Source organism: Harpia harpyja, chromosome 6 (genome assembly GCF_026419915.1).
Source record: "Harpia harpyja isolate bHarHar1 chromosome 6, bHarHar1 primary haplotype, whole genome shotgun sequence".
In the NCBI taxonomy this organism is placed as follows: Eukaryota; Metazoa; Chordata; class Aves; order Accipitriformes; family Accipitridae; genus Harpia; species Harpia harpyja.
Window position 1 is genome coordinate 43,338,034 of NC_068945.1, and position 23,927 is coordinate 43,361,960.

The window sequence follows — 23,927 nt, forward strand, 5'->3', positions numbered from 1 at the left end:
ATCACTTTTTTTTTTTGTATATTCTTTCATTAGTACCGTTGTTGTTGTTGTAACCGTTTTTTTTTTTTTTTTGTGTTGTCCCAGTAAACTGCCCTTATCTCAAACCTCGAGGTTCCAGTTTTTTTTCTTTTCTCTCCTCCGTCTCCTCCCTATCCCACCGGAGGGGGGCAGGAGGAGTGAGCGAGTGGCTGCATGGTCCTTTGTTACCGGCTGGGCTGAAACCACAACACATGGTATCAAGTATATTAGAGATACAAAAACCTTTGATAAGACCCTTGGAAAGGACACATCAAGACATAGTCTATTGGAAAGCACAGCAGTTGTGCATGTTTTCAGATCTCGGGCAGAAACCTCACAGCTCATCTAAACTATTCTGTCACATTGATAAACCTTGACAAACCAGACAGCCACAAAAGAGAATTAACATGGTAACTCAAGGTGTGGGCTGTGAACCAATAACTGCAGCTCTGTGGTGATCCAACTTTTGTACTGAACTTGCACCTGACATTCAAGTTTATGCTTACGTTCCCTGGGCATGTATCCTGCAGTGGCGAGTGAACACATCGCTACTCCCAATCGCAAGGGTGATTTGGGTTGAACAAAGACTAGCAAGGCAAAGCTTACAGAAGCTAAGGCTACCTAAAAAAACTAATAATATTTTAGTCTTGTATTTTGAAGAAGGGGTGGGGAAGAGTTCGTTTTGCCTCACAAGAAAGCCAGACCGGGTTAGCTACAGACCCTGCTCATTTTCTTCCAGCCCAGTACCACAGACAGAAAGAACGGAAAGGGCAAACACAGCCAGCATGTGTGGTATCTCTGTTGGACACGACCTTCAAAAAGGGCTGAAGTACACCTACAAAAGGTAGAGAGGATCTATTCAGAAGCAGCTAACCATCTAGGCTGGAGACCCTAAGGGCAACCACTGACCAGGTCAGTAGAATAGAGCTGTCTGGTGAAAAAGCAACAGTCCTGCCAGCCCCTGTGAAAAGCTCAGAGTATTTTCAACAGCAAGAAACTTCACTGCTTCAAGACTATACTAGAAACCAAACTCAAAGGCCAGTTGTTATGAGACCCAAGTCGTTAGCTTAACCTAACTTCATCCCAATCCCAACTGAACACATGGCCCAGAGCAGAAGTATTTCAAGGGTCCCCAGTTACAAACATATGGCAGAAGCAGGAAAAGAGGAAATAAGCCTCATCAACGGTAGGGCCCAAGCCAAAAGCAAGCTCTCAAGCGCTTCTGGATCTTACTCCTACCCTCCTCTCCCTGGCAGGAGCCCCCATATCCTTCACAGAAAGTACCTCAGAGTCCCAGGGAGATTCAGCATCTTCCTCTTCCTCTGCTCCCACTGCTGGCAGGGCACCTACAAACAAGGTAAGAAGTGAGACACTGAGTGCTTATATTTCACTCTACCCTTCCCCATCCGTCAAGCCCTGCATCCAGAAGACGTGCAGTGGTTCTATTGCTGAGGACAAACTAAGAAGCAAGTGTTATTCAAGGGCTTCTCCACACCCAGCCACATAGTGGTATTTCCTTTACACTGCCACCTCCTCTTGCCTCTTTTCCAGCAGAAGACAGCTATGCACAACAGCTGACACAGCTACAAGCAACACCCAACACATGTTTGGGTAGCATTCAGGAAGGGACTCCAGCACGCTGCAGTCCTGTGGTATACAGAGTTTACGTCACCTGCTCTCCAGCCTACAGCTCCAGAATTTGGCATTTACTACCGCTTTCCACTGTACAGGAGGTACTGTAGAAACACTACCCAAAACATCCTCATGCTAACATCACCAAAATCACCAAGACACAATGCTCCTTTTGTAGTGCTACCAGGAAAGATCTTCACTGACAGAGACTTGTTATACCCTGCACCTTCCCAGAAGCTAGACACCTAAGCATTGCCATTTAAAAACAGGGTAGAGGCTCACAGCTCAAACACTCACCCCAAACACACAAAAGCAGTTTCTGTCTCAGGGGGTTAACATTCAAATCTCTCCTCTACCAGATGAACGTAAGGCTTGGTCTCAGCGGGTTCCTGGCCAGATTAATTTCTCTGTTTTAAGCTACTCCATTAGGTAAAACTGATTCAGGATTCACTTGTGTGGAGACACGCACACAAAGAAGGGGGAAGGAGCTGGAGACCAGTGAGGGCACCCACCCCAGAAAAGGGCAACTGCTGGTTCCAACCTGGGCTCTGACTACTTACACCATGCCAAATGCACGCTTATGGTAAACTGCAGAGACAGAAGAGCATGTATAGGCACAACACTTGAATACAGCAGGTTCTGCCAGGCTCCCTGTGTAGCATTTGATCAGCAGCTACACATGCTCTGGTAACATCTACCACACCAAGCTAATCTCTGGAGACAGACAATGGAAACAGTACCTTCTCCTCCTGCTCTGAGACTCAAGGTGAGTACCACAGTGCTCAACTCTGACCAACCTGGTAGCGCTTTAAAGCACACACAAGTGTGGCACTGGAGAGACCTTCTACATTTTAAAACTGGACAAGGTGAGGCACTGGAACAGAACAGCTTTCTCAGCTTGACTCAAATCTTTCCCAGGCTTCAGCCAAGAACAATCACAGCTTTTCCTACACAGAATACAGCTTTTCAATCCAACAGTATGGGCCAGAAAGGGGAATACCACTGTCACACGCAAGACACTGTAGTCGTCCTCCTCTTTTTTATCAGTGCATTTTGTTCAGGTCACTTCAGGGAGAACACAGCAACAAAAGCAAGAATGGCACTTGCTTCATATAGCATCATTTGGAATCCACCACCACAACTTCAGTTCTTCAAGAACGAATGAAAAGGAACAAAAGCTCTTTCCTTCTCTGCCAATGCCCACTAGGATTCACAGGCCAGGGAAAAATTTGCTATCTCAGAAGTCAATCACCATTTTAGTTCATTTACTGTGCATTAATATTCATAGAGGAAGAACTGGATCGGTATTTACTAACTAATTTCTCTCACCAGTGTTGTCTTTTGAAGCACTGTGGACTTGATGGCCATCATTACCAATAGAATTTTTCACACCCTCAACAACTGCAGTTTGGAGCTCTTCACCAGTATCTTCCTTCTCCTGCTCCTCCTCCTCTTCTTCCCATTCAGGTGATTCTGCCTAAAAGAAATTGACCGAGACAGCTGGAAAGAGCAGAAACAAGCATCTTCTTCACCATCCATCAACAACTTGAAAAATACTTTTCTTGTGTAAGGCAAAAGGGAAACTGTGTTGAGCTTTGCTTTACAAGGCCTTCAGTTTTTCCATGACAATCTATATGAGTAGAGAGCAATGCCTAATGTCATTAAGTCTCACCCCTGGCTCTGCAAAGCCCCTGAGAAGCACTTCCTAATGTCAGTCTAACTAGCTTCATTTAAGTTACATCATTCTGGAACACATTCCTTCTTTTCCCCTCCTTTGCTCCAAGGGAAATCACTAGCTTCCTGCTCTCAATCTTATGCAAACTTCTTTTTGTTTCCTCACTTTCAGCCACCACACCATCAATTTTACTAAATGGCAGTCACTCTTCACAGATAAAATCTGTACAGACAACCGAGAAAAATGTAATTGATTCCAGAAAAAGTCTACTGCCTGTTCTTTTTCCTGCAAAACTACTGTAACCAACAGAAGAAAGTATTGAAAATACTGCCTGATATTATTCTTATACCTAAGAAACTGCTTTGGCTAGGAGTAAGACATTTTCTAATTTCAAAAAAAGGATGATCAAAAGACAGATATATGTGAAGAATAAGTATTAACAGAAATTCAGTTTACCATTTGTTTCTTACCTATAATACCCTTAGAAAATATCCTTGTGATTAAATCATCCCTATATACTTACTTTGGTGCTTGAGTGAAATGCTGCTCTTAAATTTTCTTCACGCCTATTTAAGTGCAAGTTTTCACTTCCTTGTTTCAGTGCTTCACAGACTTTATCATCTACCTCTTCAGATTGCTCTTCTTCAGCATCTTCATCCCCCACACGTTCAAGAATGACAGGGTTCGGTCTTTGACTTTCAAGCCTTGGGTTTTTTGCTGCTGACCAAGAATTATTACCACTTTCAAAGCCATCACTGAAGCTTGACTTTTTCTCCTTAAGACCACAACTATCTGAGAGAGGCTGAGGTATCTCTTTTTTCCAGTCTGTCGTTTCAGAGTCTGCAAGACAGGAGTCAGCATTTCTGTGAAACTTCTCCTGTATCATGCTTTTCCTGTTCCAGCTTTCTTGTGTATCTTGCAAATTATTTAGATTTTGAAAGACAGCTTGTTTTGGTACTGACTTGCAAGATACTTCATTATTCATTATCTTTGGAGACATGGCAATTGCATCTTCTTGCGACCCTTCGTGACACCCAGCTATAAAAGACACAGGAGTATCAACAGATTCCTCCACCTTTTCATCAAGTTCTTTACTTATTTTATCATCATCATCACAGACATCTCCAGTTCCACACCAAGCTTCTCCTTCATACTTGGTGTTACTAAAATACTCCAATTTCTGACTGATTTCCCCTTTAGGTTCTGTTTTCGCCCCCTGCTCCTCCTCCAATATGTCGTTAGACTGAGTTTCTTCATCTTCCAGATCCTCCTCCTCCTTTTCATCTTGTGTAAGATCCTCGTCCTCCTCCTCTTCTTCCTCTGCCTCCTCATAATCTTCATCATCATCTCCTTCATTTTCATCATCTTCCTCCTCCTCCTCCTCCTCCAATTCTTCTTCCTCCAGGTTGCTTGCATCTGAGACATCTTGACTCAACAATTCTCCACATTCTCCTTTGTTCAGGTTTGCATCTGACGGGGTTCTTTGTTTGAGGCTTTTCTTTGGTGACTTAGGACTTTCAATTCTAGAACCATCGCCATCATCTTAAAGCACAAGAAAAAGAAAAATGCATGTGAACAAAAGGGGTTATGTAAATAGCAATAGGCATGTTACCAGATTAACGCACAGGAGAGGAGTCATCCGGGAATGTCTGGAAAAGGAGCCAGGTAAGGGATGGGCAGGATGGACGAAGGACTTGACCAGGGACAAAGGCTTAGGAGGGGATTAATATCTTCATTTTAATGATACAACTTATTCTTTTCTGAAATGACTAAGTGCTGTGTTTTCAAAATGCTACTTTTCTCACTTGCTATAGCAAAAAAAAAAAATTATAAAAATACTACTGAGCAAGTCTACTGTTATGTATCAGTATATCATACAATCTTTTCCAAATAGCTTACTGTTTTTCTTGAACTGCTGGGAAACGTTCATTAACAGTGTCAAGTTTGGCTTCTGCAGCTTCTGTAAATAAAGAATTATTTTAGCAAAAAATTTTTTTTTTCTTTGAACAGCAACAACAACAAATCCTTTGTTCACATCAAATCTTGAACAGTAAATATAATCAGGCTGTCCTTTTGGTAGTGCTCAGGTGCTGGCTCCATCCTATACTTCTAACTACACAAACACTCCCCATCTATGCAATTCAGTGAGTACTTCACCCCAAAACACTGTGCAGGCACCCTTCTGCAAATTGTTTCTAAAACTATGTTCACATGCATAACAGTTCTAAAAACCTGTTTTTAATATCTGTCATACTTAAGTAAAATTCAGCTATATTTTAAGATTGCAGTTTCAGGATGCTTACTTGCAAATGTGCACAACACGAGTAACTGTTAAGATCCCTAGACTTAATGCATAAATTAGTCCCTGCAAGTACACTTACCAAAATATCCCTAAATTTCAAAATCATGCCAGAAAAAACCACATCATTTCTATTTAAATCAGTGCAAGAAAATGAAATCATGTTAAAACTAAACATGCTTGCATCTCCAGCATTACAGAGCGGGTTCAACTATCACACTCAGGTTCCTCGTCACTGCAGAATCCCAGTGCAACAGAATAGATGCTCCAGCCATCACTGCAGAAGCTGATAATTCTTCAGAACATTAGTAAAAACAGTAGGCACAAGAGCTTGTAGCTGTCAAAGAGAATACTACTCAAGCATTCAAAAAAAAAAACAACAAAAAAAAAAAGGGAAAACATGCAGCGTGAGATCACATGCAAGCACAGAATGCCATCTCATAGAAGAAAAAGACGACCCATTTGAGTAACTCATCCATTGAGCGCTCTTGAGGAACCTGACGAGGAGGAAAGGAGAACTAGGTGATGAAGGATTTCAGTAGATCTTGATAAATAAACGCCCTTTTTCTTTATCAGTTAGGATTCTATCACCAAATTTACAGGAAACAATAACAAAGTTTGGAGAAGAACAGAACAGGTTATAATAGTAACTTATAAACTTTTAGGGCCTGCAAGCCTGACTCAAATGAACAAGAACAAATAAAAGAATGCAGCTGTTTATCTCGTCACCTATTGCTCTTTTGCCCCAAACCACAAATCTACTGCATGCTCCACCACAGCTACAGGTCTTTTAGGAAAAACTCACAGCAGAAGGCAGGCCGGCAGGCCAGAGACTGCTTCTAAGGAGAAAACAATATTGGCTGGAACTGCAGTTTCTTTCAATCCCAGAGAAAACTTGCCTTCAAATCACTAATTTTTACAGGACATTCTTCCTGCAAAAGCAGCATACCTTGGGGGTGAAATCAAGTTGTTCTTCCTCGGAAGCATGCCAACTGTCACCACTCCCCTCTTTCTCAGAGCTTCTTAAAAAGCAAAGCAAAATGAGTACTGTGTCTCTCAAATCATTCCTCAGGTAAGTGTTAGGTATTTTTAAAGTCTCACCTTATTGAGTCTCCTTGGGAAAAGTCATCTATTGCTGTTCAAACATTAATTGACATGTTGAAATTAGATTTGGCATGCTAAAAATTAACCAGTACATATAAACACTTAACATGGACAACTCTACAGGTCATAACAGAATGAAACTTTGGGTAGTCAGTTCAACACAAGACAGCATGAATGAATGCATTTCCAAAACAACTGCTTTTTTGAGCCATACTGAATTAAAAAAAAAAGAAAACAAAAAAGACCAGACTTGGATCTCCTTCGGACTCTTACACCCAGAAGATTAACAAACATCTCTGAACTAAAAAAACCAATAGCATAGCATGAATAAGCTATGTTCGCAAACAGTTAAACTGGTGGTGGCTTAGCAAGACAGTAAGTAAATGAACCTCCTAAGTACTCATATTACACACGAGTACACATCACATGCAGAGATTTTACTGTTTTCTGTAACATTATGCATATAACATTATGCTGTATACTACACTATCTGCTGCTCTACCTAATTACAGATTATTCTGAAAAGGTAAAGAAAATCAAAAAGCATAATCAAGATCTAAAGCTTTTCCCCAGGTAGAATAATCACCAGCAGTTCTCTATACTGCACCAAAAAGGGTATTCAACAGACAAAAGGGGCATAATCAGGGCATTCTATACTACACTCCAAGTATTCATCAGTGTTATGAAGGCAACTTGCACACAGGATCATAGGATAAATCAGGTCAGAAGGGACATCGGGAAGTCTCTTAGCCAACTGCCTCCTCAAAGCAGGCTCAGCTATGAGGTCAGATAAGGTTGCTTAGGGCTTTATCCAGTTCGGTCTTGAACACCTCCAAGGAGGGAGACTATACAACCTCTTTGTTCTACTGTCCTTATCATGGTAAAGCTCCTCACACCCAATTAGAAACTCTCTTGTTTCCATTTATGCCTCTTGTACCTCCGCCTCCTGTCAGGCAGCCCTGGGAAGCACCCGGCTTTGTCTTCTCAGATGTACTGGAAGCTGCTGCTAGGTCCTCTTCCAAGTCGCCTCTTCTCTAGGCAGAACAAGCCCTGTTTCCTCAGCCTCTCCTCAAAGGGCAACTACTCCTGCCTCTGACGAGTCTGATGGCCCTCCACTGAACTTGCTCACTGTTGAAACACCAATCTCTCTTGCACTGAGGGCTCAAAATTATAGCCAGGGAGCTGGACACAATCCAGTGAGTGCCAAGTAGGAGCGGACAATCACTTTCCTCAATCTTTTGGCTATGCTGCTTTTAATACAGCCAAGGACACCGTTGACCTTCTCAGTTGCCAGGGCACCCTGCTGGCTCATGCTCAGCTCATTCTCTGCCAAGACCCTCTGGGCCTTCTCAGCAAAGCAGCTCTCCAGCCAGGCAGTCCCAGCATGTTTTGTAGCAAGTGGCTGCTCCTCTCCATGTGCAGGACTTGGCATTTGCCCTTGCTGAATTTCCTAAGACAGGCCTGACAGTCCACTTACCCAGCTTTTCAAGGCCCCTCTGAATGGCAGCACTGCCCTGAAGCATATCTACTGATTCCCCCAATTTGGGGCCACTTGCAAACTCGATGAGAGCGCACTCTAGCACATCACCGATGTACTAAAGAAATCTGAACTCTAGGAATCCAGCCTGAAGAGTGCTAAAACCTCTCAACTATCAACAACCACGATGAAATAAAAGGGGTCTTCAATTCCCAGTACAGGAGGGAAAAAACAAACAATATAATCTCCACACAGTAGCTATTTCAGTGTTCCTCAAGTTCTTGATAACTAATTCTTGTTAACTATCATAACAAAATGAAGTTGCTTATGAACGGGAGGCTGGTAACCTTCCACAAACTCGCATGATCACAACCAAACCAAGGTCTTAAAAGGAAAAGAAAACAAAGGCATACCATGCCTGAAGACATCTCCTCTACTACCAGTCAACCACAAATGAGCGTGGAAATTTTGTCCTAAAGACAGGGTTTATGTGGGAACTTTGATGAGGACATCTCCTGACCTGAACAGGGCTTTCAGACAATGAAATACAGCGTACGTGTTCAGTGTAGACATGTCATGTAGACAAAACCTAGAGGCTGAAACTTCCAGTGGGAGGACAAGCTAAAACAGTCAAAATACCAACACAGTCTCTGATTTTTAATGTTTCCTCTTACAAACACATAATATTTAAAAATAATAATTAGTTCCACATACCACAGTTTTCTGTTAACTCACTTAGTACCAGCAGTCTAAGCTACCTACTAACCTCCCAAATGGAATAAAAATCTGTCTCTCAGAACTGAGTGGACAGGGTGGAGCAATCCATTATAAACTCTTGACAGGTGACTTCAGTTATATTTTCAATTAGTATAGTTATAATTAGTCAAACCAGCTGAGTAAGTTATCTGAACTTTTGCTTTCAATGCATAGTAACTTTAAGCAATGATCAAAACCAGATCACATTGTCCTTTAGAAGGCAAGAGAGAAAGTTCATGAGCTGGCTTTCAGACGGACCTTGATGCCCTACCATAGAAATGAGATCTAGAAAAGCAGTCTCTGAGGATTGCTTGCTTCCACTTCAGTTGAAGTCCATTTCCATTTTGGAGTAACAGAAGAGCATATTTAAAAAAAAAAAATTATTTACTATCACTAATGACACAAAGCAAACACTCAATTCAATAATAAAGGACCCATGCAAAACATGCAAACAAATAAAAAGCACCTAAAGCCTGCTCTCAAATCTAATTTATAAAACCAAATCCATCAAAATAGGGACCTCCAGGATAATAAACATCATAGAAGTATTAATATTTGTATATTGTACAACACGTTTCATATTTGAAATGCTACTGTATAGAATACCTTTCCTTGATTTTCCTGTTCTTGATGTCTGGTTAGGAGATTGTTGCATTCCTATATCCATTTACGAAAAGGCATGGAAAGGACAGATGAAACAATGACATCAGAATAAATCTGAATCCCCAGAAATTTGCAAAACATAAGCAGTACATCAACAAAGCTATAGCAACGGGAAAATGTACTGTGACTATCAGCCTACTCTATGGTTATAAGTGCTAGAAACAAAACCAATCACGATCTACAGAACTCTCCTGTCAAGGGACAGTGTCAGTGTAACTTAATTTACTTGCTCCACGTAAAATACCCATATTCCAATATTTTGCAAGACTGAAACAGATTATCAGAAATTTACTCTACTGCCAACTTTAGATTTCCCTCAACTTGACTGGTCCTTGTCTAACAGACTGCAAATGCAATTCCTTCATATTTGTAGAGCACTTCATACATACAGCACACTTAAAATCCCTCCCTCTAAGCATCCCCAAAATCCTTAGGTGCCAACAACTAAACTTTGGAGATACACTATCCAGAAATTTTGAAGGAAATCTTGGTTCTCAGTACTCACACCACCATGCAACTTTGAGCCATTACGTTATTTACACTCACTCATCTCAAGTTACAGTTTTAGCATGTTTGTTATCCCTCACTAAAAAAGCAACCCAGAAACCTGTTGCCTTAAAGCAGCTCACCTTAATAGTTGTGTCAGTTGGTGCCTAATGCAAACGGAGGCCCCTCCTACCTCAGTTTGAAGATAGGAGAATTCTGCTTACACTGATTTGACCATGCTGAACTGTTCGGATACAGAAGTTATGCCACCAGCCAGAATGCAGACACGACAAGCACTCAGAATGAATACCCTGTTCCCCCAGGGCTATAAGGCAGGCCACAACTGGACCAAAACGGGCACGTTGACTGGTATGAGCGTCGTGCATGTGTGTTTGTGTGTGTATGCACATCTGTGTGCTATGGAAGAGAAGTTTTAGAATATAAATCACTATCCACCTGCTCTACCCATCCTACTTAATAAAGTTTTATATTTTAAGTCAACGAATGGTGTGGTTCTGTTATTGCAGCTACCCGACACCAAATTTCTTCGTGACAAGGCCATAACATTTGTCTCGGAGTGGAAGGAAGGGAGTCCTGCTTATACTGATTTTACTGCAAATTCGTGGAATGGATGTGGCAAAAGGACTCCTATCAAAAACATACACCTAAAGGGTTAAGAAAGGACCTCAAGATGGTTTCTCATCCCTTGTCCGTTTCTCAGTTTTCTTAAAAGGTGATACAGGACAACTTCTCCTGACCTCAGGAGATATAAAGCACACCAAAGCACTCAATTCTTTTCAAGAGCTCTACGATAAAAAAAACCAACAGCTTCGGTAGGGACTCAGGGAAACACTGAAGGAACAATACACTAATATGCAGTGCAGCAGTTAAAAAAAGCTGCCACTGCAGACATACTAGAAATCTGAATCCTTGCCTTTAGAACAATTGCATAATTATTATTATTTTTTGCCAAAGAAATTCCAACTTCAAATCTAAAAAGTCTGTCATTCAGTATGCTAGGGCTGGAAGCCATTCATTTGGAGGTTTTTGCAAACCTGCCCATGATTAATGAAGAGATTCAGGTTCTGACAAAAAGTAAACATTCAAATAAGCATGAGCCAACTCCTTAAATATGCTGACTTGCTCGTTAGAGGAGAATACTTTGAAGAATGTTCAACAAGTGCAAAAGCAGCAAAAGGAATAAGGACAACATTGAAGACCCCAGAAAAATAGTACAGAACAGCAAAAGAAAAGAATTCTGAAGTGGGTGTTTCTCTGGTTGCTCAAGATCATCCCAGCTTCTCCTCTAACAGAGGCTTCAAAGCCTGTTACTGCAGCATATCAAAGCGACTCTCGTGATGCAGGACCTGTGCTTTGTGGGTGCAAGCCAGAGACTGCAGAGTTAATGCCAGTAAATGCTCCCTATCTGCTACTAATCTCTCTCGCTTAACACACTGGGGTCATCTTTTAAGAGACTGAGCACAAGGAGAAAAAGGCTCATACTACTCAGAAGAAACACAAGCCCTACTAGAAATAGACTGAGAACAGAGCATACTCTTTCTCCTCCAAAGTCCTTAACCCACGTAATATTCTCTTCACACTTACTATGCCTCTGCAAATGTAGAGAAGAAATAAAGATTTCCCATTATATTGGGGACTTATATTAGTAGTACTATAATTTTCAAGGGATGGGGCAAATTATTTGGTTCAAGAACCCATACTTCACTGAGAGTATGTCAGTTTTGGAATCACACAACAGTATTATTTTGCAAGCCGCATATTTTAAAATAACCGAGGCCTGTCAGCCATTACAATGTGGTACCACAGCAATTATCTACACGCACAGGAGGCCGTAACGGAGAGCGCTGTTTGGGTGAAAGCAACATTATGCTGATTAAACTACCTGTACCAAGCCCTCTCCAAACAAACAAAAAAAGAAAAAAAAAAAAAATCTTCCTTCAATCTATCAAGAACTTTACAAATCTCCGACTAGACCAAAGCAACTGTTCCCACGTCAAAGGAACAAAGATTGGCTCTAAATTAAATTCCTATGTCTGGGAAAAGTCAATGAGGAAAAATATCCCATGTTTTGCTCCTATTTCTTGACATATTTAAAAAAGGAGTAATGAACTGTGTTTGAACACTGTCTACTGCCCATTTGCCACATAGTTCTGATAAAACACCCTCAAAAAACCAGAAAGAATAAAACTCCCCACCGTAGGGCCTGAGATGTAAAGTACAAGACAAACAATTTCATTTAGATTAAAATATTAATTTTCCAAGATTCCTCTAGGGCTCTGTGAGTGCAGAAGCATAGACTGGATTTAAAAAAAAAAAAGAAAAAAATCACTGAAGGAGTTAGTTTTTTGATCACAAGGCAATTGTTTTTCTGGATCACAAGGTAATACGGATTTTTTTTAAAGCTTATTTCATAAAAGTACTGAAAGTGGAAGAAAAGCATTATTTTTATTGTAAATCAAACTATGTCCAAGACGACACAGTATACACAGACACTGCATTGTTGCTGCTAACAAAGTTACTTTTCCAAGACAATTTTTCCTCAATATGTCTCTACAGCACCTACACGGAAACAATGGTAACTGATGCTGAGAAATAAGATTACTCACTAAAAGGAGCTTAGTGCAGGTGAAACTATTAATATTAAAACAAAGACGCACAAAATCAGTGGAAATCAACAAGACGTATCTTCCTGCTAACTCATCTGTTGCTACCCAACTACAGAAATATGAACAACTACTCAGAATGAACCTACTGCTTTTGCAATTGGATTTTCACAATCTGAATGGCCATCTATAGCTAAAAAGTACACACCTGAAAAACAAAAACACTCTCACCTAGCTCCTCCCCTATCCCCCTTCTCTCTCTCTCTCTCTCTAGGAAAACCTATATAGATGGGCAATCGGACAGGCAGAAGGCAACAACCCTATAAGGGGACATGTAGCGTTACACAAATAACGACTGCCTTCACAGCCTGACAAGAAGCACCTCCAGCTAGCAACAAATAAGCGCATTCACAAACTTCTTGTGCTACTCCATCTGATGCCTCCACTAAAGTCAATGGTGAACACAGTAAGTGCTAACAATACAAGCCACCTAAAAAAAAAGGCCATAATGATTTTCCTTATGAGCTCCTCCATGGTTAAGGATCCTACCTCCTCTGTCCACAGCAGGTGCACCCAACGCAAAGCCAGCAGCTCCTACCCGGTGAGGAGTGCTAGGTACCATGATGCCTTGTGCACCACCTGCAGAAGCTTCTCCTGTGTTTTCCCAGTCTGCATATTCTGCCAGTTGTTTACTGAGACTATATAGAGAAAGAGAGGAAATATATTTGGTAAAAATAACCACATACTTGCACATACCATTTCAGAGAACAGTTAACAGCCACTTATTACCCATCCTACACATACTCATAGCCATATGAATTCGTATACTCATATGCATTTGCTAAGGGTAGTACACACAGAACTTATTCCATGACTATCACATACCTCAATATTCACTACAGTCGTGTTCACTCTAGAGATGCATATTCATACCTACAAAGTTAACAACTCCTGCTTGGCACATTTTTTTCAGCCTAGCTTTTAAGCACACAGAACCATGTTAGAGAAGGAACACCCACAGGTACAAAGCGATGCATAAGAGGAGTAAAACCGCTTAAGATTTTAAGAAAAGGGGTATCAGTTAGACCTCCTCCGAAACAAAAGGCTGGTAGTTCCTGGTCACTGTAGTGGAAGTCAGTAAGGACAATGGTGCTGGTCTGGGGAGAGGGGTTACATGCATTTCAGTTTGCCAAGTTCCACCTCTGGATAACTGCAGGGTACAGGCACTTTAAAGAGTTTACAAAACTTGAAATCTAACAGAGAATTCTGGGTAGAAATTTTCCTCAACTTCCAAATTAACACTAGACGCAGCAATGATACATATCAGGAGATGTCACTGAGCACAGCTTCAAGACAGGTCTCAACACACCATTAAACCTTGGTGCTGTTACCAAAAATGTTCAAAAGCCGCACTGATAACTGACAACCTATTCTAACGATAAAGTTAAAAATTTACCTAGAATATCCATGAATAACAGCATAATCCTCAGCTGTCCATCCGTTAGTGTCCTTATGGGAAACATCAGCACCATACTGAAGAAGAACTTTTATCAAATTAAGCTCCCCACCAGAAGCAGCAGTCATAAGTGGGGTTCTGAAACATCCAAAACACGATACAAAACAGATCATTTTACACAGACACTGTAATTATTTTTATTCCTATTTGCTCTCAAAAACGGTGTTTTCCCCATTACTTTAAAATGAACAACCAAAAAAGCAATTTTCATTAAGTATTAAGAGCAACAGTAAAACGGGAGAGGGATTCAAAACAATTAAGCGTTCAATCTTCAAGCTAAGCTTCCACATTGACAACACTTAACATGCAAACTACGTTGCTACGCAGGAGATGGTTTTTCAAATTGAGGCAATGCTGCTGACCTAATGGCACGTCTCCTGCCAGAAGGGCCATCCCAGACAATGCCTTCTTGCAATCCTCAATGGAGAAAGCATCAGCTGAGGTATGACAGCAGCCAATGCAGACTTGCTTTCACAAGTCACACTGAAATAGCTCCTTCTGTGTGGCTCCCTGCTTTTTTTCAGCCCTCATTCCCATGCCTCTCATCAATCCACCCTAAGGAATACTAGAGATCCATGTGGAGTTTTGACAAACCCCTCACCTTTCACATTGATCTCGAGCATGCACGTCAGCTCCTTTTTTGAGGAGAAACTCTACTATCTCTTCACGATGTTCAGAGACAGCAAGAATAAGCGGGGTACATCCCTCCTGAAAGGACAGATAAATGAAGTTAAAAAAATCAAAGTCACAAAACCCTTCAAGAGAAATAGTAATGCAACTTTTTGGAAGAACTTGCTTAACAAATATAAAAATTTACCTTATTCTGGGCATCAATATTGGCATTATGCTCAAGTAACAGCCCTGCTACAGATATATTAGGAGATATGACAGCAAGGTGAAGAGCAGTGTTGCCGTCAGCATCTGCCAGATTTGGGTCAGCACCATGCTGTAGCAGAACAGCCACACATTTTTCTTGCTGGCACTGTACTGCCTGGGAACAACACACAAAAAAAGGAAAAACTTCCAGCATTTACATTTCACTGCGTTACAATTCCCCAAGCTTCCCAATGCTGGAAAATAAGAGCACCTTCGAAGATTAGCTAACATATGCCTCTTCCACGCCTATCACGATATGCATGTTTCTACACAGGTCTACGTAAAGAATCCTGCAAGATACATCATTTAGTGCCTAATCAATAAGCCCCACTTACAAGAACATAACATATTCCACATACCTTCATCAGTGGCGATCTGTTATCATTGTCAAAAAGATTTAGCTTACACTTGTTTTCTACTAGATATGTAACGACATCCACGTGGCCGTTTGCAGAAGCAAGATGCAGAGGTGTCCTAAAAATTAAATCAGCACAGACAGACAACCAAATAAATCATTTCAGGCTGTGATAAATGGATATGACCACAAGTTTCACTTTCCAAAAAGCAAGCTTCAGAAAAGATTTCTCATTCCATTACTAGTAACAGCAGTTGCACATCAAATGCCTGAGGCTGGCTAGCAAAAACCCTCCACAGCGTCTGCTTAGTAAGGTGACATTTCCTTCACTGTAGAACTGAATCTGCACAAAGAGATGCCTATGCCCAGGCATTGGTCACTGCCTCCAACAGGACTACACACGTGGCACAGCAACAGAGACCGAAGCTTGGGAATCTGAGGACTATGGCAAGTAAACCTCTAGTTCTTCGATGATCATTCATGTGCCAGAAGTATATCAGAGATGTAGGAGGTGGGTTTTATAGCAAGAATATTAGCGTTTCCCTGCACTTTGAGAATTTCTGCTTTTTCTCTAGCTTGCTTACTACTGCAGCAAAAACAAGAACACGCACCAACATGCCTCTGGTAACACACAGCAAACTAGGCAGCAGAACACTGCAATCCTGACTACAGGAAAGTAACATTTGACCTTCCTGACGCATGTAACTATCACAGTCATAAAAAGCTTACCACAGAGTAAGTCCTCTCCAAGGAGGGAATACTGTGTTTCCACAATACATGACCAGCATAAGAAAATGAAACTTTTTTCTTCAAGTTAAAGCCTTCCCAGAAAGAAAACAGATCCTTCAAACCACACAACATCTTAGGTCTGATGTCAATTAACCAGCCTACTTGTCCCCAAAGACACAATCACTCAGAAAGTCCTTGCACGTGTTTCCCCCTAAAGCACAGGCACAAAGCAGCACAAGCTTCACTCTGTGCAGAAGGCAAAACGCCTGCTGCTCTGCAGGACACCTGTCCCAACAGAGCAGGAGACAAGCTAGAAAACAGCCAGGACCCTCCTCCCTTGAAGGTGATGCAACAAAAATCCTGCGGTTCCTCAAGAACCGAGGGGAACGCCAGCACTAGTTTTGAACCACATCACTGTGGGTAGGTCCTCCTCTGTATTTGGGAAAGCTCAACTAACCTTGCAATTGTTTTGGTACCTTGCTGAGAGACAGGAGCACAACAGCTCCCTGGCTAGGTGGGAACAGAAAGGGAGAGGTACAGAAATGCAGTGGCACGTGATACAGAAACACAGCAATTTGTAATGCACATACTGCTTGTTACCCGGCAGCTGATGAGCCTCCTCCACGGCAACAAGGATGAGGACAAGAAAAACACACAAAACTTCAAAGAACTTGTAATGTCTTGCTACAGACAGGGAACTGACTGAAGCATCAACAGAAGGTCCCTCAAGAGCAGCTACCACCACTTTTTGAGAAATTCCCTTATAAGCATGCGGGACCCTTCATCTCTGAAGAAATGACCGACTGAGATTACCTGAAAGCTAAGCAGGACTGGTTATGAAGGAGTCCACGATCATCTAATAGCTGCTATGCTACTACCAAGCACTAGGAAACACGACAAACCTGAAGAAGTCACTATCAGCTTCGCAAAGAAGAAAAGCCTTCAGAAAACCTGTGGACTCGTTGCTGCCCTCCTCAGCCAAGCCTCTCAGTCTGCCAACAGGAAAGGAGATGGCTCTGCTTAGAGCAAGGCCTGCCAAGCTCCACAGAAGACCCACTTCAGGGAACAGGCTGGCAGAGAACATCGGAGTGTTCACAGCTGCCTGTCCCTGCAAGAGGCCTCTAGTAACACCAAAGCTGTTCTGCCACCCAGCCTTCGGGATCCTGCCCAGACTCTGTTCCTCCCGCTGCTGCTGCAATCCTATGCTGATCACCCATGGGGCAGAAGAGAACTGCTGATGCCTGAGCAGCGGCAAAACCACCCCACTGTGAGACCACAGGGAAACAGCAGGTTGGCAGCACTCGCTTCCAATGGCGCTGGAGCCGACAACCCAGCAGCTACAAGCCAAGCAATGAAAAGCTCTAGAGTTCACTCTGACAGGCAGCTGACATGGTAAATCTCTCGTAGCGATTAGCTTTGACCCAGGATTCATGATTAGCTGGCATCGTACCTACAGTGCTCCCAACCCTGTGCTGAGCTTTGCCCATCTCTTTCAGCAAGGCTGAAGGCTTTGCTAGACCACCTCCGAAAAGCTGCCTGCTCCTAAATGATGCGGTTCCAAGGAAGTCCTATGGGCTACAGGACCCGCTTTTTGGAAGGAGCCTGTAGGGGTGCTACTTGCCACGCCCTTGGCGCAGGATTTTGCTTTTGGAGATGCTGAGGAGCAGAACTGAGATATTCACGCGAACAATGGCATTTTAGCCGTTACTTCCCACATCGCCTATTCTTCGCTTCTATTTCCAATGACGTCAACTCTTCCACTCCTTGGAGGACACAACGAAGCTTCGACTTCAACGCGCGGCTGGAGAAGGGAGCTGCGAGGCTCCTTCTGCAACCCACCTTTGCCGGGCTGCTACCAGCTCCCTTCCACTCCTGCCTGCGCCCCCCCGGCAAGGAAACAGGACTCCGGCGACGAGGGCACCGAGGAGGCCGGGGCAAAGAGGGTAAGGCGGCACTCGGATGCCAGGCCGAATTCAAGGGGTTCTGGCAGCACAAGCCCGATTCCCACACCCGGCCGAGGGCTGGGCTCGGCTGCGGAGCCAGCCCTCCCGCTCCTCGCAGCGACGCGGCCGTTCGCCCCCAGCGCCGCTGGGCTGCCGGGGGCCGCAGCGGCACCGCCGGGGAGGGGACCCCCCACCCCGCCTCAGCGCCCGCCCGGCGCTGCTCCCGCCCTTACCGCTCCGCCTTGTCCCGCCCGTCGACGCCGTATTTCTTCAGCCCCTGCCGCACCTGGGCCAGGTCGCCGCTGGCAGCCGCACGGTGCAGCTTGCCCAGGTCCTTCTGCCGGAGCTCGTAGGCACCGGCGGGGCAGGGCAGGGAGGCGCTGCCGGACGGCGGCTGCCCTTTCTTCTTCCTCGCGAACCCGAAGATCCTCTTCATCCCGCGGCAGGGACGCGGCCGCGGGCACGGTCCCGCCTCAGGGGAGCGACGGCGGGAGGCGCCCGGCGGGCTGCGTCGGGCCCCGGGCAGGGACGGGGGATCGGAGCCCCCGGCAGCGGCCTCGGGCCGGGCCGGCTGCTGCGGAGCGAACCGCGGGCGGGCCGGGAGCCGGAGGGCAGGGGCTCGCTCCCCCGCCGCCGCCGGCGGCGGCGGCAGCAGCAGCAGCAGCAGCAGCAGCAGCAGCAGCAGCAGTAGCGGCGGCAACCGCCGAGGCCAGCGGCTCCCTCAGGGCGGCGAGCCCCGCGCACGCGCGGCCGGCCGGCAACGGGCGGGCAACGGCCCGCTCCGCCCGCCGCGCGGAAAGGACGGGCGTGTCCGCGCATGCGCGGCCTCGGGAGGGCGGGGAGTGCTGGCGAGGCGCGTCAGTGCCCAGGCGGGTGCCGGCATATGAGTCTTTAAGGTTAGTTGCCGGCATGTGTGTCTCGAGGGTCGGGTGCCGGCTTATGTGTCTTTAAAGTCAGTTGCCGGCACGTGTGTCTCGAGGGTCGGGTGCCGGCTTATGTGTCTTTAAAGTCAGTTGCCGGCATGTGTGTCTCGAAGGTCAGTTCCCGGTCTGCCCGTGCGAGTGCTTATCAGGGGCGCCGAACGGTGAGCGACGTCGCTTTCTCCCCCTCAGGCGCCGGGCTGCGACGACGGGCGCGGGGAAGGAGGCGCCTGGATGCGGCGCGGCCGAGTGAGAGGCCCGGCGGGTGGCGGGGGGCCGGGGGGGGGCCGGGCCGTGCACCCCACAGAGCCCTGGGGGATCGCCGCCGTGGAGCCGTGGGGGTGTCGCTGTCCGTGGCGGCAGCAATGCCCCGCTGTGAGCGCAGGGGGCGGCTCGGCCTGGTTTGCTTTAAAAGCAAATTGTGCAAACTGGGGAAGCGCATTTAGTGCAGAACCAGAAAATCCCCTGAAGGAGTTGCGGGCATCGCGCGTTTTTTAATCGGGTATATTTGTTGTCTTCCAGACACCTCAGAAGAAAGGCAGGATTCTGTTTACAAGATGGCAACGTAGAGTAAACACAATCCATCTCTACGCTCTTTCCAGGAGGAGGTGTTTCTTCTCGAGTCCTTTTTCACGTGGAGACATGCTCAGCCACAAAAACTTTTGGCTTTTTTACAGGTCACTCCCCAGCCAAGACCGGGAGACCCTACGGTCCCTGTCAAATGTTTCAGACTGGTCTCAATAAAACCCCTTGTTATTAGAGAGTCAGCTTTACTTGGTAGGGCCTTTGCTGGCTGGTTGGGCTGAAATTCAGTTTCACACTTTGAAGATAAGAGGGTGCTGATGGGGCCTGTGGATATAGTCATGTGGGTACAACAGGAACCGTTCATTCATTACTAGCCAAAAAAAGATGCAAAATGAATAGCTAGAATCTATCGCTCAACCAATGTCCTGGTTTCGGCTGGGATAGAGTTAATTCTCTTCCTAGTAGCTGGTATAGTGTTATGTTTTGGCTTTAGTATGAGAAGAATGTTGGTAACACACTGATGTTTTCAGTTGTTGCTCAGTGGTGTTGAGACTAAGTCAAGGATTTTTCAGCCTCTCATGCCCAGCCAGCAAGAAGGCTGGAGGGGCACAAGAAGCTGGGAGGGGACACAGCCAGGGCAGCTGACCCAAACTGGCCGAAGAGGTGTTGCATACCATGTGACATCATGCCCAGTATATAAACTGGGGGGAGTTGGCTGGAGGGGGTGCAGATTGCTGCTTGGGAACTAACTGGGCATTGGTTGGGGAGTGGTGAGCAACTGCATTGTGCATCACTTGCTTTGTATATTCCAATCCTTTTATTGTTGTCATTTTATTATTGTTGTTGTTACTATTTCCTTCCTTTCTGTTCTATTAAACTGTTCTTATCTCAACCCACTAGTTTTACTTTTTTTTCCCTGATTCTTTCCCCCATCCCACTGGGTGGGGGGTAAGTGAGCAAGCGGCTGCAGGGTGCTTAGTTGCCAGCTGGGGGTAAACCACAACAACCAATTACCAGCTGTTTGTATTAATTTTTGCCAGCTTTTTGATCTTTGTTCATACTATTTCTTTAATCTTTTTGGCTCATGGGTGATGCTGAAGAGACCCAAATTTTTGTTTCAGTTTTAGTCCATTCCTATTTTTATTTTTGTTTAATAGTTCCTTTTTGTTTGTTTGTTTGGGTTTTTTTTTAAGATGTTGGTATTTCCTATTATGTTGCTTTGTCCTTTCCATGTGTTCTATGCAGCTTATCTGTAGCTTTCTCAGTATCATCTAGTAACTGTTGTTTCTATTCCTGTCTGCATGAACTGTTCCATTCCTGTTCTGATGCCCTGCACAAGACCTGTGTACCACAGGCAGATTGCCAAATAGGGCTTAAGTGCGGCTTAAGTATTGCATAAGCCTTGATATTTGAGTTAGTCTGCTGAAGATACACCTTTCCTTTGACACGATTCACTCTAGCTGGATAATTTAGCTCACAATCTTTGTACCGCTGAGGTACAAAATGGCACTCGCACATTCCCTTTTTCCAGTCTGTATTTTCCCCCTATTACATCACCCTGTGTATTTTGTTTACCAAGAAGGAAAAACTTCAGTGAAGACTTGTTGGGCTGATAACCGTGTGCTGCTAATCATCCGGTTTAGTACATCTGGTTTGCAACTGCTGTATTTTCTAGGAGGGGTGGTACAACTCAGAAAAGCAGCCTGGGAAGATTGCATTTCTCTGCATTGCTTGCTCTGAGGCTTTGAAGAGAACTGGATGGTTACACACATCCTGCAGGCAGTATGAAGACTACCATACAGGTTCAATATAAAGTGTATCAGTGATTGCAGTGATGTTACCGAAATTATTTGAGCTACAGTGCTTTGTTGGGTCAGAGCTATGGTTGGGTATGGTTGGGTTTGGTTCATCCACACAGTTGATCTAACACATCTGTTATTCTGAGTCTACCAGAAGCTCACCCGCTACCTTCTGCCCAGACCACAAGGAGGACTGCTCTAAAATACAGGAAGAGTCTGGGAACTGATTATTAGCAAGACCTCAACTCTAGTCCGCAATCTTAACAGAAGTGTGCTTCAAGCCTCCCCAGAGGAAAAGGACACAGACGCATGCTGGCCATTTGCCTGGCCTCCAGGACAGGATGAAGATGCAGCTGTGAACAAAGCTGAAGTGAGCAGAAGAGAGATCTGGGGAGTTATATGGGCAGGGAAGGGGGTGGAAAGCAAAGTCAAGAAGGGGTACAATAAAACAAAGACAGACGTATACTAGATTACAAAGCTTATTAAATATCAAGTTGAAACAGAATATCTGGAATTAAATACAGTGTATTAGCTTCAAAAAACCTTATTCATATAAAAAGGAAGAGTGTCACAGCAGCATTCATTGCTTTCCTCACTGCCTGTTAACTCAAGTCCTTGAATTAGTGGGTAAAACCCCCGATTTTTTCCAGTCGTAATTCATCTCAGTACAACCATTCTTACTTTTCCAGAACTGGGACTTTGTTGTATAATCTTCCGATTGCTAGTGACTTTTGCAGACAGGAAATGACAACTGCAGATCTTCAGTAACAACAGGTAACTCCCTGAAAGAAGTAGAACTGCTTGTTTTGTTGACATAAATGCTCCACAACAGCCACCACATCATCAGCGGCCACCAGCAACAAAGAGATGGGCTGTCCTATCACACAAGTTTTGGAAAGTACTAAAGAGGCTCAAAGTTGATATATTAGCATTCCTTTTTTCTCCACACGAAGTGTTTCAGGTGCACCACGGGTGTTGATGTAGGAACTGCAAATGTCTAAAGCTGCAGCAATTTTTAATACAACAATCAACATGAATACCATGAGAGGCAATGGGCACAAACTGAAACACAGGAGGTTCTGTCTGAACATCAGGAAACACTTTTTCACCGTGAGGGCGACCCAGCATTGCCCGCGGAGGCTGTGGAGTCTCCATCCTTGGAGATACTCAAAAGACAACATGGTCCTGGGCAACCGTCTCTAGGTGGTCCTCCTTGAGCAGGGGGGCTGGACCAGATGACCTCCAGAGGTCCCTTCCAACCTCACCCATTCTGTGGTTCTGCGATACAAAACAAATGTACCAAAAAGACCACATAACTTTCTTGGCACTACTATACACTCACAAGTAGTTTTAAACCTAAGGCGCATAAAGTGACAGCAATGTAAAGTGCCCTATTCTCCAGCCTGAACACTAGTAAAACTTCACTTTAGCAGCAGAAATATTCACTGCATCAGGACTGAAGCAGTGGGCTCCAAGCACATCACAGAATGTCCTAAGCATTAAAATAACACTGGAAACATTAAAAACACATAGAGTGAAGGATTAAACAGAACAAAGGGAATGCTTTTGTTAAAACACAGAACATGAGTGGAGCAAAATAATGCATCTACCTTAATAAGAAACATTTTGACAGTTCTGTCAAGCTCAAGAGTCAAGAGTAGTCAATCTGCCAGTCAGAAAAAATAGATATGGTTCTTAGTGTGAGTGCAAAATAAAACAACTGTGCATCAATAAACCATCAGGTAAGTGCAACGTGCTTGACATCCATTTAATAGACTTAGCATTTATATTCAGATAATAAAAAAAAAACACGTTTTCACATCTGAACAATCTGAAGGATGGGAAACCACAGATGCGCGATGTAAACAAAATTATTTCCCGAGCCTTTGCCTAGCATTTTGTTCAAATCAGATGATTTTTGGCTAAAACATCACGGTACTCCTGTATTGCCCTTCAAAGGGGATCCTGGTCAACATGGACATTTCCTGAAGATCCATCAGCAGATACCATGGGAGAAGCTCCAGCAGATCCAGTTTCAAGTTCAGCAGTGGCTAGGGAGAACAGAGACAAGATTCCTGGTGTTACTTTTATAGTAGACAGGGCCAAGTAAGTCACTGTAAAAACATTATGGGTAACTGGAGAGACTCCAATCCAGAAAGATTTAAAAACTTCTGAAGGAACATAACAATGAAAGGGCTAGGCACAAAGGGAGAAACACATTTTTTCCACATGTGCTTATTAGTCAACAGTACTTTTAAAGCTAGTGAAAGACATTCCAGAGGCCTCACGCTGAACAACTTCAGGGAACTGCAAAGCAGTGACTCTGGAGGAACAACTGTGAAATGGGTGGAATTCCTCTTTGGACACCTGGCCTTACATTACAGCCCATGTTTTATGCTACCTATCACAAGCATTCCACTCACATTTGCCTAAATGCTACTGAATGATCTTTTCCTAAAGGAAGGCTATCTTTTGTCACTGATTATATTCTTCTTGCTTATCCAAAAAAGACCGCAACATATAAGCTACA

General features: G+C 44.1%; 2 protein-coding genes and 1 long non-coding RNA gene across 3 annotated transcripts in view; 1 reads left to right on the forward strand and 2 right to left on the reverse strand.

The window, feature by feature from the left end:
• The window catches only part of LOC128143586 (ankyrin repeat domain-containing protein 26-like), a 63,571-nt gene extending 44,893 nt beyond the window's left edge, over positions 1 to 18,678 (reverse strand). Inside the window, 12 exon segments of the mRNA XM_052790946.1 lie at positions 1,303 to 1,364; positions 2,980 to 3,127; positions 3,849 to 4,867; positions 5,225 to 5,285; positions 6,574 to 6,643; positions 6,726 to 6,759; positions 13,284 to 13,432; positions 14,191 to 14,328; positions 14,852 to 14,958; positions 15,068 to 15,241; positions 15,486 to 15,600; positions 18,387 to 18,678. Of these exon segments, the coding sequence (XP_052646906.1) occupies positions 1,303 to 1,364; positions 2,980 to 3,127; positions 3,849 to 4,867; positions 5,225 to 5,285; positions 6,574 to 6,643; positions 6,726 to 6,759; positions 13,284 to 13,432; positions 14,191 to 14,328; positions 14,852 to 14,958; positions 15,068 to 15,241; positions 15,486 to 15,600; positions 18,387 to 18,589 (2,280 nt within the window). The 5' untranslated portion in view covers positions 18,590 to 18,678.
• A 464-nt stretch (positions 18,679 to 19,142) lies between these two features.
• On the forward strand, positions 19,143 to 19,829 carry LOC128142867 (uncharacterized). The gene is made up of 2 exons (XR_008235534.1): positions 19,143 to 19,322; positions 19,596 to 19,829. It is a non-coding gene; the product is annotated as an uncharacterized LOC128142867 (long non-coding RNA).
• A 3,322-nt stretch (positions 19,830 to 23,151) lies between these two features.
• Positions 23,152 to 23,927, reverse strand: part of LOC128143587 (ankyrin repeat domain-containing protein 26-like) — a 110,319-nt gene continuing 109,543 nt past the window's right edge. Inside the window, 1 exon segment of the mRNA XM_052790947.1 lies at positions 23,152 to 23,448. Coding sequence (XP_052646907.1) covers positions 23,300 to 23,448 — 149 coding nt within the window. The 3' untranslated portion in view covers positions 23,152 to 23,299.